Source organism: Myotis daubentonii, chromosome 6 (assembly GCF_963259705.1).
Source record: "Myotis daubentonii chromosome 6, mMyoDau2.1, whole genome shotgun sequence".
Lineage (NCBI taxonomy): Eukaryota > Metazoa > Chordata > Mammalia > Chiroptera > Vespertilionidae > Myotis > Myotis daubentonii.
In genome coordinates this window covers 6,639,683-6,655,774 of record NC_081845.1, presented here as the reverse complement: position 1 = coordinate 6,655,774, position 16,092 = coordinate 6,639,683, and the positions used below count along the sequence as shown (strand labels likewise).

Sequence of the window (16,092 nt, the reverse complement as noted above, 5' to 3'; positions counted from 1 at the left end):
CACAGAAAAATGTAATGGTGGGGGTCCTGGCCTTAGCTAGGGGACTTCTTAAACGAGTCAGTAAATTGAGACTAGAGTATTATTAAGCTGTTATCTTTAAGATCAATTAGGAATTTTTATAATAATTTGAAGGTATTTGATAATTCTTTTTAAAATATTTTTTAAAATATATATTTTATTGATTTTTTACAGAGAGGAATAGAGAGTTAGAAACATCGATGAGAGAGAAACATCAACCAGCTGCCTCCTGCACACTCCCTACTGGGGATGTGCCCTCAACCAAGGTACATGCCCTTGACCGGAATCAAACCTGGGACCTTTCAGTCTGCAGGCCGACGCTCTCTCCACTGAGCCAAACTGGTTAGGGCTATTTGGTAATTCTTCTCTTTGGTTTGAGAGGGAGAACTGAGAGAAAGTAACTTAGAAGGCTGCAGATATTCTTACGATTTTTGTTATATTTTTCTATCTGGATAGATCAGACTCTACATAGTATGTAGGGAAGTAGCCTAAAGTTTGCAACTAAAAAATAGAGATATTTTAAAAAGCAGCAAAATTTGTTTCTTTTTAAAAAGAGACTTTATTTTTTAGAACAATTTTAGAACAAAATTGAGAGAAATGTATAGAGCTTGAATTCTTTGTTTAAGGACAAGTATACTCTAATATATTACACAAAATTAGTTGAATATAGAGTATATTTTATTTTCAAGAATAAAGGGAAAGAAAAACAATAATTGAATATAATTAAGAGAAAATATTTTAATAGATTAAATTTTCCTGCAATAGTAAAGATTTAGTATATACATTTGACTGCTGAAAGTTCTAGTTGTAAAGGCTAAATCAAACTTAAATGGGAAAATAAATATACAGAAAGACTGGGTATATTGAAATTAGTTGAGTTTGAATGATATCTTCGAGGAATATTTAAAGAGACTGAGAAATTTCAATGTAGAGTTAATAGTAATAATTTTGAGACATCAGGGAATATACCCAACTTTTCTCCTAAAGCATATTTAAAAATCGTAGAATTAATGTCAATATCTTAGGATAAAGTAAAAGAAATAATCATTTTATAATTTAGAAATCTCTAAAAGAGCTTAACTGGCTGTCTGACTTTATAAAAACAAATCAGACCAATTTAATTCTTTTTTATGACAGAATGATAGCATTAAGCATAAGAAGCATTTATAAAATACTACCTATTTTAATTTCAATAGATTTTTTTTTTCTACTGTATATGGCATGCTTTTTATAAGCTAAGAAAATATGGGGTGGTGTTCTCAATGGCTAGTTATTACTAACCTGTTCCAAATTAGAAGCTCATAGTCAAGGCAGTTGCAAGAATTAGTGGTGGGATTATATGAGTTTAATAACATGATTAAAAATCTAAAGAAAGGTTTTTAGATATCACTAATTAAATCTGTAGATATTACTAAGTTAAATACTAGTATTAGTCTCTGATTGTAAACTTCAAAACAATCTTGAAATATTAGAAAGAAAAAATTTAAAAAATTAGCCAGTATCAGTAGAGAAAGCTATAAGATATGAAGAACATGTTGGGAACACTTTTGGGGTAAAACAATTGCATAATAAGGAAAGAATAGCTCAAAGGGAGTATAGAATTTAAAACAAAATTCCAGTATGTTTGTGAGGTGGAAGGTGAGTTGGAATATAAGTGTCAAAGTGATCATAGATCAAAATGTTATGCAGCGGTTCTCAACCTGTGGGTTGCGACCCCTTTGGGGGTCGAACGACCCTTCCACAGGGGTCGCCTAAGACCATTGGAAAACACAGATTAATTACATATTGTTTTTGTAATTAATCACTATGCTTTAATTATGTTCAACTTATAACAATGAAAATACATCCTGCATATCAGATATTTACATTATGATTCGTAACAGTAGCAAAATTATAGTTACAAAGTAGCAACGAAAATAATTTTATGGTTGGGGGTCACCACAATATGAGGAACTGTATTAAAGGGTCGCGGCATTAGGAAGGTTGAGAACCACTGTGTTATAGTGATAAAAAGTATTTGTCAAAAGAAGGTGAGAAAGAAATAAGAAAGGAAGAAAAGAAGAAAGAGAAAAGGAGAGACAAACAGAGTTTAGTTGTACTGAAAAGCATATGGGACACCAGATCTAAAAATCACTCTGCTCAATACTGGTCATGCTCCTATCAGAATATTATGCCCATCTGAGTCAGCTCCTTTTAGAAGGATGTGAAGAAATGGAAATGAATTTAAAGAAGAGCAACAAGAATGATTGAAGGGCTACCATATATATCCTAGGCTGCAAGGTTAAGAATCAGTATTGTTTGGACTAGTGAAGGTTTGGGGAAGGGATGATTTTATTGTTGTTTTCAAATGTATAATGGCTTTTTGTTAAAGATAACCCTCATTGATGATTTCTCAGCTCTATACGGTGAAAAAAGCACAAAGGAGCTTAAGTTTAAGCAGAAAAGACCAGGTCTGGACATAAGGCAGATGTCTCTGCCATCAGAGTGATGGAAATTTGAATGGTTCTACCAAAGACTGTGACCCAAACTGCCATGCTGGTCTCCATGATGGACATCCCATTAAGCATGAAAACACGTTTGGGAAAGATTCTCTGTATCAGTGGTCAGCAAACTACCCACTGGCCCACAATCTGCTTTGGATAGTCCAAGAGCTAAGAATGTCTCTTACATTTTTAAGTCATTGAAAATGAAAAAAGAATATTTCGTGATATAAGAAAATGATATAAAATTATATTTCAGTGTCCATAGATGAAGTTTTAATGGTACCCACCCACATCCACTCATTGGCGTATTGTTTATGGCTACTTTGGTACATTGCAGTGGCAGAGTTGAATAGTTGTGACTGAGACCATAACCCACAAAGCTTAAAATCATAATTATTTGGCACTTAACAGGAAAGGTTTCCCAACCCATGACCTATATGATTGTTGCCCCAGAGAGGAAGTGAGAGGGAAGGAGAAATAGAAACATCAATGATGAGAAGAATCATTGATTGGTTGCCTCCTGCGCACACCCCCACTGGGCATCGAGGACACAACCCGGGCATGTGCCCTGACTGGGAATCAAACCGTGATCTCCTGGTTCATTGGTTGACACTCAATCAGTGAGCCACACTGGCTTGGCTGTAGTCACTTTTTATCTCCCAAGTCTAGAAGCTTTCTTTGTTGTAATAAAAATGGACCCCTCTGGGGTCTGCTGACGAATATAGGCGGCACATCCTCTGAAGGGTCTGTGAGAGAGCTTTGGGCCCACACAAGAACACGCCAATGCTGCTGCTGCAGGAGGGGTGAGAGAGGAAATAAAGGTCATGCAGGTCAAGGCCGGCCAGAAGCCAAGACAGAATTGCAAACGCTGGGGTGTGGTTGTGGTTGCGACTTTACTTATTGATTTTTCTCCACGCACTTCCTTTTTTCTCAGATTCTCTTTTCCTGTTTCATCGCCGTGGTCTCCCAAAGGTCCTCAGGGTTCTGTTATGCCCTGAGTCACACAGGTAGGTGAAGCAAAGAAGATTGAGGCTGGTAAGGTCATGATGACTGGGGAGGGATTTTCAATACAGAGGTGACAGGGCCTGGATTTTTGGTCTAGTGACTTTGATTGACATCTTTTTGGATGGTAGAATGTAAGCTCCTTCAGAGCAGAAACCTGGTCTGTGTTTCTCATCTTTTACTGTAATCCCACCACCCAGAATAGTGCCTGGCATATGGTAGACAATTAATAAATGCTTATTAATTGAACGAATGAGTTAACGGTTATTACCTGTGTGGTCTCGGGCAAGACACTGGACCTCAGTCTCCAAAACAAAGATAATAATGACTACATTGTATGTTTTATGGAAAGTTAAGTATGATAATTCATTCAAAAAGATTTAAAAAGTATTCGTTATTACTCAGATACTGTTCAAACCTCTTTTTTTTTTAAATAGATAATACAATTTATGCTAAGTCATAGCAACCTAGTTTATTTCTCCTGCTGGAATTACTTTAGTTTTCAAAGAAGGCCAAAGAGAAGGGTCGGAAAGGAGAAAGACATTGCTGAAAATGTGGCCACCCAAACGTTGTCATGTGTAATCGCGGCATTTCAGAAAACTGTGCTGAAGAGCTATTTTTGCATATAGTGACAGTCCCAGGGACGCTCAAATCCCTAGTCATCGCTACTGCCACCCTCGCTGACGTATAAACAACACCCTCAGTGAAAGAACTTGGGTTATCTCTGGAAGATGGGAGGGGCTATGGACTTAGAGAGACCATGTTTTCTCTTGTCTTGTGTGGTGCTATTCCTTACAGCATTTTTCCAACCTCTGACATGTTTTAATTAGTTACTTTAGTCTACATCAACAGTTCTACTTTGCGGTGCATAAAATTATCTAGGCCGATTGTTAAAAAGTAGGTTCCCAGTCTTGAGGTGAAAGAGTACATTTTTAGCAAGGCCCCCAGGTGACCCCGAGGCACATGGTGTGTGGGCCACACTTTGAGAAGCACTGCCTTAGAGGAATTCTTCCCATGCCAGGCTCTGCCCACCACACCACCTCTTGCTTTTCATACTTAGTTTTTGTTAGGAAGCACTTCTATAGCCTCATTCTACTTAGCTCATGTATTAACAGGGTTCTCTGCCCTGCATCACATCCACATTAAATGATGTGTTCCAGGACCATAATATCCATGGCAGAAATTGATGGTTCAATTACATTGCAAACTCTATCTTCAAAGAAACATACTAAGTGGATTCATTTGTAAATGACGGTATGTTTAAACTGTATAAGTCTCATTTTTAAAGGCATCAGTCCCACGGCTACATTCGAGAAAGTACTTTTTTCAGGAGCTATTTCTTACTGAAAAATATGAGTTTGTGACTTCTTGAAGCAAGTGTAATAGAAGGCAGTAATTAGGAGTGCTCTTGGTCCCACCATGTTATTGCTGATCAACTTTGGGCTCATTAAGTGCCTCCTCAAAGCTCTATTTCCTTCCCTATAAAATGGGAGAACTATCGCACTGAGCCCCTAGGACCCCTGTGAGGGTCAGACACACGGTATAGCTTTCTGCCCCACGCTTGGTACGTAGTGAGCGCGCACAAACAGCTCAGGGTATGGCCCACACAGTGTCGGCCTGCACTCCAAAGCTGCACAGAAGACACGAAGTGCGCCGTTAACCCAGAGATGATTAGGGACTTCCCGGGCCAACACTCTGTCACCAGGATTTTTGAGTTCTGGACTGAAACCTTTTGAATGACAGATGGGTCAGTGAGCAGTCACAGCGTGGCTCTGTATCTGATGCCCAGAGGTAGCCTTGCATCTGGGTTCAAAGATGCTGTGGTGGGTGGTGCTATTTTTCCATTAGCACAGGTGTCACCAAAGAGATCGCCACCGGCCCACTCCCACCAGGCTCAGATCGCCCTTTCGTTCGCAGCCGCGGCCACGCGCGCAGAAGCTGAGACCGCCCTTTGATGCTCTGCCTGGAAGACTCCATTTCAAAGGATTCTGATTGCTGGCGGCCAGGTGGACCGCTGGTGTCCCCACAGTTCACAGCCACCCGGTCTCTTTTGAAGTTGTGGCTATTCCTCGGCACAGCTAAGTCTCACAAAAGCCATTTATTGTCTACCTTCCATTAAGGCAGAAAGGCCAGTCCTTCCGCAGACTGTGCATTCCTGTCCCCGCCCGGGGCATTCCTTTACCCGGCTCAGCATTTGTGATTTCCAAGATGGAGATTTCTTGTCACAAATGCGAACTGCGACGCACAGAGCCCAGCATCCGCCCACAGCGGTTAAGACACGGATGTGGCTGTATGTTCCCCCCCTCCTTTACGAGGCAATGGACAAGTGCAACAGAACCCTAATGGGGTTGGTAAAGAAAAGAATTCTTCTATAAAATTTAATCACCCGTGATTGCTTGGAAGGAAAAAGAGCAGATTCTCTGTAAAAGAAGCATGAAAACACGCGGCGTTGTTCTGTTTACAGCCTGCCGAGCTTGCACACGCAGGAGCTGGACTGGGGACGTGGTGGCATTGATCAGCCGGAGCTGCTGACTTTGATGAGAAAAGGACAAATTTTACACAAGCTGCGAAGACGGTTAACATTACAGCATTGTATTTAACTCTGATACACTATAAAGAAAATCCTCTTTCTCCTCTCTTATTTGCTAAATAACTATCATCTTTTCTCTGTGGGGTAGATGCAGTTTTCAAAAAAAAACACGATTCGGCAATGCCATGCATGAAAGGCATTGGAAATGTCACCCACTGGGCGAATTCCGGCCAGCAGATATATGGGAGATGGGTGTGCCCGGGAGTCACTCCACCATCTTCCTGGATTCTCAGCTCCTGCTGCCTTGAGCCCTTGTCTCTTTAAATTGTATGTTTGTTTTTATGTGTTGGCTTTTATGCTTGGTAAGTTATAACCCTGTAGGGGCAGACCCTAAACCCCATTTTTAAAAAAATCAAATTACTTTATACCCTGAGTGCTTTCTGCAAATAAAATCGATACACAGAAGCTTCCTGTGAATTTATGAAGGCTGAGAAGGAAGACAATGAGAGCTACAAACTGAGTATCAGACAATGGACATGACTTTGGGGGAATCTTTCCCAGAGGATGTTTTTCATTACAAATGCCTCCAAATGAGCCACCGCATAATTCTATGTTGTAAGACACCTTCTTTTTCGTAACCACAGATGATCATCGTGTTGGCCAGTTTCTTATTTTAAGCCATCTCCCGGTGGATGGGTAGCAGCCTGCCCTGTTACTTGTCTCTGCACCCTAATTCCTCGGTTGTTGGTAAGAACCCACAGGCGGCTCTGGCAGTTTCCTCACTACTGTGGCACTCCTGCCCTCTTCCCACCAACCCCACCTTCTCTGGCTAGAGTGAGGACTCTTGTCTCGGCTTCTTCACCCTTCCTACTGCCCCTTTGCTCATCGAGTAACAGTTGGCCACTGTGCTCGGCTCTGAGGAGCACAGAAACAGTTGCTGTCCTTGAGGATGTCAATGAAAATAGTTGACTTGTAGCATTGGATTCTTGGAAATGGTAGACCCATTTTTCTGCTAATCCTGTCGCCTCCCCCTCTTTGATAAGAATATATATATATATATATATATATATATATATATATATATATATATATATATCCTAATCTTTTTGCCTTATCTCATGATTTGAAAGGAAATATCCCCAAAGAAACTTTGCAGAGCGATGATAAATCTACCTTGGCTCACCCACTCCCCTAATCCCACCTACCACAAATGGAGTAATGCCAGTAATTTTCATGGAATCTTCACTTGATTATAAATGAAGAGCTGGTATCCTCTGGTGCAAAGATTCTATCTACATATGCAAACAATAGTCCAGTCATAAGTTTAGGATGGCATTAGTTTTTCTCATGAAGCTATAACTTGTCATGTGTGGGATTTCCTTTGAAGTCTATTTGTTTGAACATTCTGAACATTCTAGGTCTATAATGAATGTTTAGTATTCCTATTAGAGGGCCTTGCATGCCATAATCAGAATGTTAAATTTAAAATATCATTTAAAGCCAAAACCGGTTTGGCTCTGTGGATAGAGCGTCAGCCTGCGGACTGAAAGGTCCCAGGTTCGATTCCGGTCAAGGGCATGGACCTGGGTTGCAGGCACATCCCCAGTAGGAGATGTGCAGGAGGCAGCTGATCGATGTTTCTCTCTCATCGATGTTTCTAACTCTCTATCTCTCTCCCTTCCTCTCTGTAAAAAATCAATAAAATATATTAAAAAATAAATAAATAAATAAAAAATAAATAAAAACACTTTGCACATATGCACGTACCAATGGGACGTGGAGGGTGTGCACAGAAGCAATTGTGGTTCCAGACGGACACATTTACTCACTTTAGCACAAAGGTATTTTTACATTTCTGAAAGCAATGGGTGGTCTAAAATACATTCTTGCAATTTGGATTAGAAGCTCCCAATCACCTTTCCTCATCACTAGGTTGGGTTGAACTTTTCTAACAAATGCTTGTACTCCTCTTTTATTCTTTACTGTTTACTTCCAGATGAAAGAAGCACTTCTATTGAAGTTATGACGTTTTTATGGTAATTAATTATATAAAGTTTCATGCCTGTAAGGCATGGTGAAGTTATTAGTAGATAAGTTGCAAATGGCAAACCATAAATATTATGTGAAGTATAAGATCAAAGATTGAAGTCCTATGGAAAATCACTTTATTCAATTAATTAAAAACAATTGATCCATATATCCAAAAGGTTGAGTATATGCACAATATGTGTTTATCAAAAAAGTAGCTGGGTGTGACAAAAATATATTTATTTTCATTCTGTAGACCTTCCTGGTAATGATTTTCTGATTTTCTATTTGTCTAAAGCTTGGGAACATATTGAAAATGCTTACAAAAAATGAAATACAACTTCCATATTTTTAAGGTACACATTTTTATAGATTCATAAGGTAGCCATCAATGCATGTGTTTAATTAACTTACTGAATTCTAACTGAGAGCATAATTTTCATTGTTTTTAGAGCACTTTTCTGTGCTTGCCTAACAAGCAGTATACCAGTTGTCACATGCATGTCAATCAAAGACTCAGTTTTTATACAACCACTTACTATTGGTTGATCCTTTAGAACGTATTATGTTGTTGAATATACAGCTGATATAATTATGAAAATTAATTGCAAATGAAAACAACAGAATACACTTTCCCATTTTCAACTTTCAGACTTTGATCTTTTTAATTTTTCCCCCCTCTTTCCTTATTTCTATTCATTTCGATGCCCATCAATTTGCTTTTCTATTACTATTAGTTTTGCAGTTTTCTGGTTCCTCTATAGCTTGCGCTGTTCTCTTTGATCTGCTTCCCTTCAAGCTTTGGTGCTGTTTCTCATGTTCTATAAAAATATTTTTGCCCTTCTTCCCTTTATTCTTTTGATTTAACTCCTTCTTTTTAGAACAAGAGCAATCTCTAGCTTTGAGCGAACAGGTAAATGTTTTTAAGACAGTAAGTCCTAAGAATCCCCAGCTTCATGCTGATGAATAGAAATGGTTGGGAGCCCACTTCAAAGGCCCTCAAGAACAAAGAACCTTTTTTGAGTCCACTAGCAAACCCACCAATTCTTTCTGACCCATCTTTGCCAAAAGATATGAGCTAATGACAAGACAGACCTGTCTTGTAAGACTAGCCAAGTAGTCTTGGGAACAAACATATCCTTGACATAATCAGGGGAAAACATGCTGTTTATCTCTTTAATAACCATCTTGAAGAAAATTAATGTTACTTTGTCCTTTGTGTAGAACCATAATTGGATTGTGTATTTCATTTATATCTGGACAAAGGCCAGGATATTGAAATACTTCTCCATATTAAATTTTCTTGTTTAAAAATTAGATTTTATTGGCATTCTCTTTCCGAGATTTCTTCATTAAAAGCTTCATTAAACATAAATCTTCTATTGCACAGCAGAAAACAAAATTATTTTAAGGAGGTCATTTGAAAAGTCTTTTGGAAGGGTGGTGCTAAGCTCTTTATTGGGGACTCGTCTTCCCATGGAGCTGGCACTCAGGGATATAATGATTATTGTTCTCTGACAACATGTGTCTAATATTAATGACATAGATAGTTGAAGCTATATAACAAGTTGGGGTGTTCTAAAGTCTAAGGCTATTACAAATATGCTGTTTTTAAAATTTGGGCTAGGAAGTGAGCTGTAGAGATTTGATTCAGTGACATCCAAACCTTGTGGTCTGTTCTACTCTGGAAGAGTGAAGAGTTTTCACACTGAAAACTATGAGTGCTGAAAAAATTCAACAGGGCTGTAAAGACATTCATGTACTAAACTTTTGATGATGGCTTCCGAAAAGGAGTGCACACACTCTTCACCAGGGCAATGAGAAAAGGCAGCTATGCTGTTTCCCACCTTCACACTGTTCTCCAGTCCTCACTCCCTGCAAAACCAGGCACGCTCACTTCTCAGCACCACGCAATAATTGTTTTGGGCAGAGTTTGTGCAAACTCACTTTTACTCTTTGTCTCTTGATACTGTTGTTTCTGGTTTACACCTTCTGAAGGAAGGGAAATAATGAAATAATTTGGCTTGAAAGGCCTTTCCCACTGGGCTGCAAACTTCATGTGCAACAAAAATAAACAAATATAATATGAGATGTCACTAAGGGACAATCACAACAAAGAAGGGTCCACTCTATAAGAACTTACAACCAAGATGTGTCTTCCTCAGCAGCCAGCCAAGTGGGAACATTCGTTCCATGATCATTGAAAACTCAGTATAGGATGAATCTATATATATTTTTCCAAAAGAAGAAAATAGCAACAACAAAAAACCTGGTTGTGGCTGTAACATATGAGCTTGTAACATTTTGTTAGTTTTCTACTTATAATTTTTTCTTTTCTAACCTACATACTCTTTTTAAGGAAACTGCAGATAAAATGATCCAGTCTGTGCCTTTGGAGAAGTATCTGATGGGAGTGAGATGAAGGGTGGCGACCTTCAGGGCTCAGAGGAGGCTGGGCTGCGGGTGTAGGGGGCAGCCAACATTTTCTGAATTCAAAGTCTATTGTAGGCTCTTTGTACATATTCATGCATTTCATCCTCATAGAAGCCTATAAGGTAAGCACTATTATTGCCTGAAGTTCACAGAGAAGGGGACTAAGTCAGTGGCAGAATGAGTAACCTGTCCAAGTGAACCGGTGGCAATGGCAGAGCCAGGATTTGCACCCAGGCATTGGGCTCCATATCCTGGGTCTTTACCCACCATGAGAAATCCCTGCTTGGTCTTATAACATCTTGTCTGCTTTGTTGGACGTGCTGGGTAGAGTTTACAGTTGGATGTCAGTGAATTCTCCCGTTGGGTATTAGAGATCAACTACGTACACCAAAGAAGACATAGGTAGTTTCAGAAATACTGTCATTGAGTTGAAGTGTGAAAGGGATCAACATAATCGCTAATCATCAGGTGCTATATGCCAGTCAAACCGACATGGTGGTTCCTGAAATATCCCATGACAACCTTTTCTAAGGCCAATGTTTTATCTCTAAACAAGATGCCCACTGCTGCAGATGAGCCAGCTGCAGATGAGCCAGCGTGCCCCAGAGCTGTCCATTTCAGCAGCAACTTGTATTTCTCCAGGGAGGCTCCCAGCAGGCAGAGGGAGAGGGTCTTACCTGGGGTGATTGTAGGCTATCTGCCTGAATTCGTTATTCCAGTTAGGTCTTCCATAGAAGGTTTTCTGCTTTAGTCCTGTAATCACGTCAGTATTTTCATCCCAGTGTAAAGCAATGTGAATAACCTACAATAAAAATTGTGGTATCAGATGATATTTAGGAAAAAAAAATAGGAATCTGATTCTAAATAAAAGATAAAGTAATTGTGCTCATTTGTAGATTTATTGGTACAAGGCCCCTCCCACACAGTAGATGTACAGTAACATGAGTCTGGAAGGAAGGTTTTTCTCTAAAAAATTAGAATAATAGAGGAAATTTGGTTAAGGGAAAGCAAACGTTGAGCTACTTTTTTCCTGTCAAACTTAAAAGAAAAGTTAATCAGTACCTCTGTCTCCATTCACTTAACGCTAAACCTTGGGGATCTGAGAGGGGCACTGGCAGATGAAAGTGACAGGAAACTTCCAGGAAAAGGACCGTACAATCAGATCTGCCCACTGGGCTGAGAGGGTGTGAAGTGCACTGTCTGGGTTCAAGGGCTGGGAGGGTGTGAGTCTGGCAGACTGGACATGGTGGCTAAACAGAGCAAGGGGCGCCGCTGGAGCTCTGTGCCCAGCTGTTTGCCTTCAAATTCTATGACTGCACCCAGGCTTCAGGTAGCGGCTGGTCCATGGGGAAAAGCCTGGGCATAGCAGTGCCTAGTGACGCCTTCTTTGGTGTTGAATTCTGGTAGCTTCCTTGCTTTTTACCTTCTGGGATTTGTGTTGCCCGAGCTCATCCTTTAGACCCGTCCACAGCTCTTAAACTCATGTGTTTCTTCCCTTTGGTGGCTCACATCTTAACGTTTCCTGTTCCTGACCAGTTCGGCTAACAACCCTGCTAGGCCCAACTCTTGCCCTAGGTTCCTGCTGTGCACCTGACTTCCCTGGCTGGGCTTCTTATCAGTCTGGAAAGCAGCCAGGGGTAGGAAGAGGGAGGCTGAGCAGAACATATTGGCGGTGGCCTAACAGGTGGGTCAATGGCTGACCATGGTGGAATCTAGGCTGCAGGAAGTTGCCATCAGGCGCGTCCTGACCTCAGGTAGCTATTAGAAGTGGGTTTGGCAATAGGGCTCCAGGAGAGAGAAAAATGGTGAGGAGGGCAGGTTTATCATGACAGAGAGGGAAGCATGAAGGTCAAGACAAGAGTCCAGGAATAAGAGCTGAGGTGGTGGGCGAGGGTTGAGCTTTGGAAATGGGGAGAAGCCCTGTTATCAGAACTGGAGCCAAAGTCAGAGTCGTATCAGCCTCCAGGTTAGTGGCAGTTTGACATCCCCACAGCCCTCTTGCTTAAGAGGATTGATGGGCGCCATATAGTGAGCTGGTTTCTGCTGTGGGCAAAGAAGACGGCAGAGCCCATTTAATTTTGATAAAATCAGGCCAACTCAGGCCTGATTCTCCTTGAGTGGCTAAACACTGCTTCCTCCTGATTCGGTTTGCATTGTAGGATCCCATTTCTTCTACTTCTCTCTGGCTTTTCTTTTGATTCAAGGGAGAAAAATTAGGTTTTGTTTTCCTATCATATTGTCCTGTCTCAAAAGGCAGCTGCCTCTAGTCTCAGCTCCCTGCACCTCTTGGGGGCCATTACACCCCCAAGAGCTTCCATTGCCAAGGCCCCGATGAGCATCATCTACAAAGATGAATCCAGACTTTCTTCCCGAGCCCTCCTCTTCCTGCCCGAGTAGAGTCCTGCATCTCGAGCTCCCCTAACATATGTGAGTGAAGAATTCTTTGTTCCTTGAAAATGATCAACACAGCTAAAAATGAATCTTCCCAAATGATTTACGACTTCAATAGGCGAGTGATCCCATGAGCGGGCAGTGTGTGCCGAGTGCGAGGTACAAAGAACAAAGAGGGAAGGCCTCTGTTTTAGGAGGAACTGGTCATTCAAGGGGAGCAGCTCACGTGCATAACTAGGAGTCAGACCACAGTCCTCTGTCCTAGAGACGGAAACAAGTGCTCTGGTGAAGCCAACAAATTGCTCGGTGAAGCCCTGAGTGATTTTGACCAAGAGAACTGGGGAAGGCTTTACGGGGGACTGGGCTTTGAAGAATGATTCTGCGCAGTGGGCAGCAGGGAGGGCATGTCAGGGAGAGGGGACATGTCAGGGGAAGGGGACAAATACGGGAAGACAAGAAGTTGACAGCATGACAGGAGAGCACACATGGTTTGGTGGCCCCAGCACCAGAGGAAAATGATGAGCGTGGAAGAGAACAGGTGGGTTGCCATCAGGTCAGGAAGGGACTTAAAGAACTGACTAGTACTTTAAGTTTGGGCATTATTTAATAGAAAAAAAAGAGCCTTTTCCTACTTGTAGTGGTACCATCGAGCTGCCAATCACTGATGTTTGAGCTTTTGGAACTGTATTTGTTCCATATTTCTCCACCCAATGCTCAATTAATCTCCAAACCCTGTTATCTGCCCTTCGTAACACCTTTTCCATCTGTCCCTTCTGTGCTTGTCATTCTGCCACTTTGAGGTTGTTGAATTCAGTTTAACAATTGGCTATTTCTAAAACAGCCTCTTGGGTTCTTACCAACAGATTGCATCAATTATTTTATTCCTGGAATTTGAGCATCTCAAATATTTCCAACATGTCATGGCAAAAATTTAAGAACATTATTTTAATTTACTTGTATTCAGAAAAAAAGTATATGTTATGGCACACTTTTGGAAGGGGCAGAGTGGGATGGGGCAAAGTTGCATTGTCACACGATCAAACAGAGCCCTGTCTCCCGCATGGCTGGGGCCTCCTAGGTGGACACTTAGAGCAATTCACGTTAGAAGCAGAAGAGCAAAGCGGGGTACTAGGGAGCAAAAGACAAAGGCTATGTCTATACTTCACCAAATGGAGGGAGGGAGCGGGGGAGGGAGAGAGAGAGAGAGCTCACTAGCTGACAAGAGTGCATTCACTCATGAACTGAGTGATTAACACAGGCCGCCTGGGCTCACATATACTTTCCGAAGCTAAGTATCCATAGAAGCTGCTACAGAAGTGCCCATGAGAACATTCACTTCATAACCTAGTCATCACATCACTGTATCTGCCATGCTTGAGGAGTTAAAAAATGATTTAAAATTTAATAATTATGATTCAATATCTGTAACACTGCTATACTCCTGTAGTGCAATATTTGGCTAGACATTCTTTTTGGTAAATTCAACCTTACTATTTCTGGCACAATACACTGCAGAACACCTGTCACGGCAGAAGATGATCTTGATCTTTGGTGATTTCACATGCATGCACACAATTGCTAAGTACACCTTAAGAAACAAACACCTCTAGATAAGTCGTGTATTCGTAATGATTATTTTCTGCAGAAGCTCACATACTTTACAATATAAAATGTTGAATGTAAACACCAGGGAATTTTTTTTCTGCTTAACTTCAAAAGCATAGAACCAGAACCAATTAGGAGCTCAACTCGACAATACAGCCAATAATATTCACTTGATGTCACTAAAATGACAAATGCCACTTTCAGTGACATAATTTTTCTTGGATTTTCAAAGTTGGGGTTGTCTTCCACTGACCACTCTCTTTTCCTATCTTCTTTTCCATTCCTCAGAATATTAACTGTAGGTTGTTTCATTGCTACGATTTGAATAGCTCTTTCTAGTTTGGTTTTATTTTATTCTCCTTTACTTTTTAAACACAAAAACATAATTCTTAAAGTTTTCTGCTACCAGAAATCTATATAGCTCATTATTGAAATTGTTCCTCTTCTCTTTGCTCTATGACAGATAATATTGCTTATTCTCAGTCTTATCAATACCTGGTTTTCATCCCAGCCTGTAAGAAATATGTGATAACTCAGAAGGTGAGTTTTCCCTTGCTCGCTCATGCGTGTTTCCAGCGAGAGTAAGAGATCAGCAAACCACTCAAAAGCTCTGGAATCCCGGCAAATCCAATAGAAATACACCTGCCGAGAGAAGAGGCGAGAACGGATTTGTCCCTCTTTTCACAATGTGCTGATAATCGCAGACTACTTTATCTCCATTAAATTATTTGAGCCCAAATGGGCACTTCTGCAAAATAACATGCTTCCCTCTGCCAGTGAACAGTCACACTGTGATTTCTTTTGAAAAAATTCACAGAGCGTTTCAAAAAGCCCAGAGTGAATTGAGAGTCAGGAGCCTGTTGGCTGTTGCCAGTTTCGCTGGATGAAAATCAATTCACCACATTCCTGGCTGTGCTGCTTTTGAACGAGGTTAATAATCATAACTAGCTGTGCCTTTCACTGCTCCCAAAGGCGGATAAACTGTCAGCCCAGCCCTTCATCTGTACTTATGACCTAAGCTGGGGATTTGAACTCTCTTCTCCAGAGACCCCAAAGGCTTGTGCCCTAATCCACTCCACCAGCTCGGCCTCCGGAGGGCGCAGATTATGGAAATTGTAGGCCAAGAGTTTCCCCTCAGCCAGACATGCCATTGTCCAAGGAGGCTGGTGGGTGGGTGGTGGCTATGGTCGTGTGCCAACTGCTGTAATCAAATTATACCTAGGAACATTAAAAAAAAAATAACACCTCTCTGTGATTAGCAAATGGCATGTGACAAGAAGTAGTTTGGGTTTGTTAAAAATACAGGCTTCGTTTTTGTGCTTTGAGCTTTAGATAATTGTCTCTAGGAGAAACCACAGGAGATAGATCTATTAATTCTCCTGATTTTTCTCACACTCCTACCTCCTGTTGCCCACCACTGTTTCCTGCAACCCCTCCCCAACCAGACACATCTCTACTGCTTAACAGTCTACCAGGGGGCTGGTCTTGAGCTCCACCAGGAAATATCTCCTCCAATTGTGAGAGTTCTCCCTTCCCCCTCACCAACCAGCCTGCAAGCTCACCATCCTATAATCGAAGTTATAGATGAGAGTTAATTAACAG

General features: G+C 41.0%; 1 protein-coding gene and 1 long non-coding RNA gene across 2 annotated transcripts in view; one reads left to right on the top strand and one right to left on the bottom strand.

The window, feature by feature from the left end:
- Positions 1 to 6,683, top strand: part of LOC132236765 (uncharacterized) — a 46,152-nt gene extending 39,469 nt beyond the window's left edge. Inside the window, exons 3-4 of the long non-coding RNA XR_009453355.1 lie at positions 3,436 to 3,508; positions 5,968 to 6,683. This is a non-coding gene — a long non-coding RNA (uncharacterized LOC132236765). The remainder of the gene's footprint in view (positions 1 to 3,435; positions 3,509 to 5,967) is intronic.
- The window catches only part of NOX3 (NADPH oxidase 3), a 52,954-nt gene continuing 40,028 nt past the window's right edge, over positions 3,167 to 16,092 (bottom strand). The window contains 3 exon segments of the mRNA XM_059699988.1: positions 3,167 to 3,293; positions 11,172 to 11,296; positions 14,986 to 15,132. Of these exon segments, the coding sequence (XP_059555971.1) occupies positions 3,167 to 3,293; positions 11,172 to 11,296; positions 14,986 to 15,132 (399 nt within the window).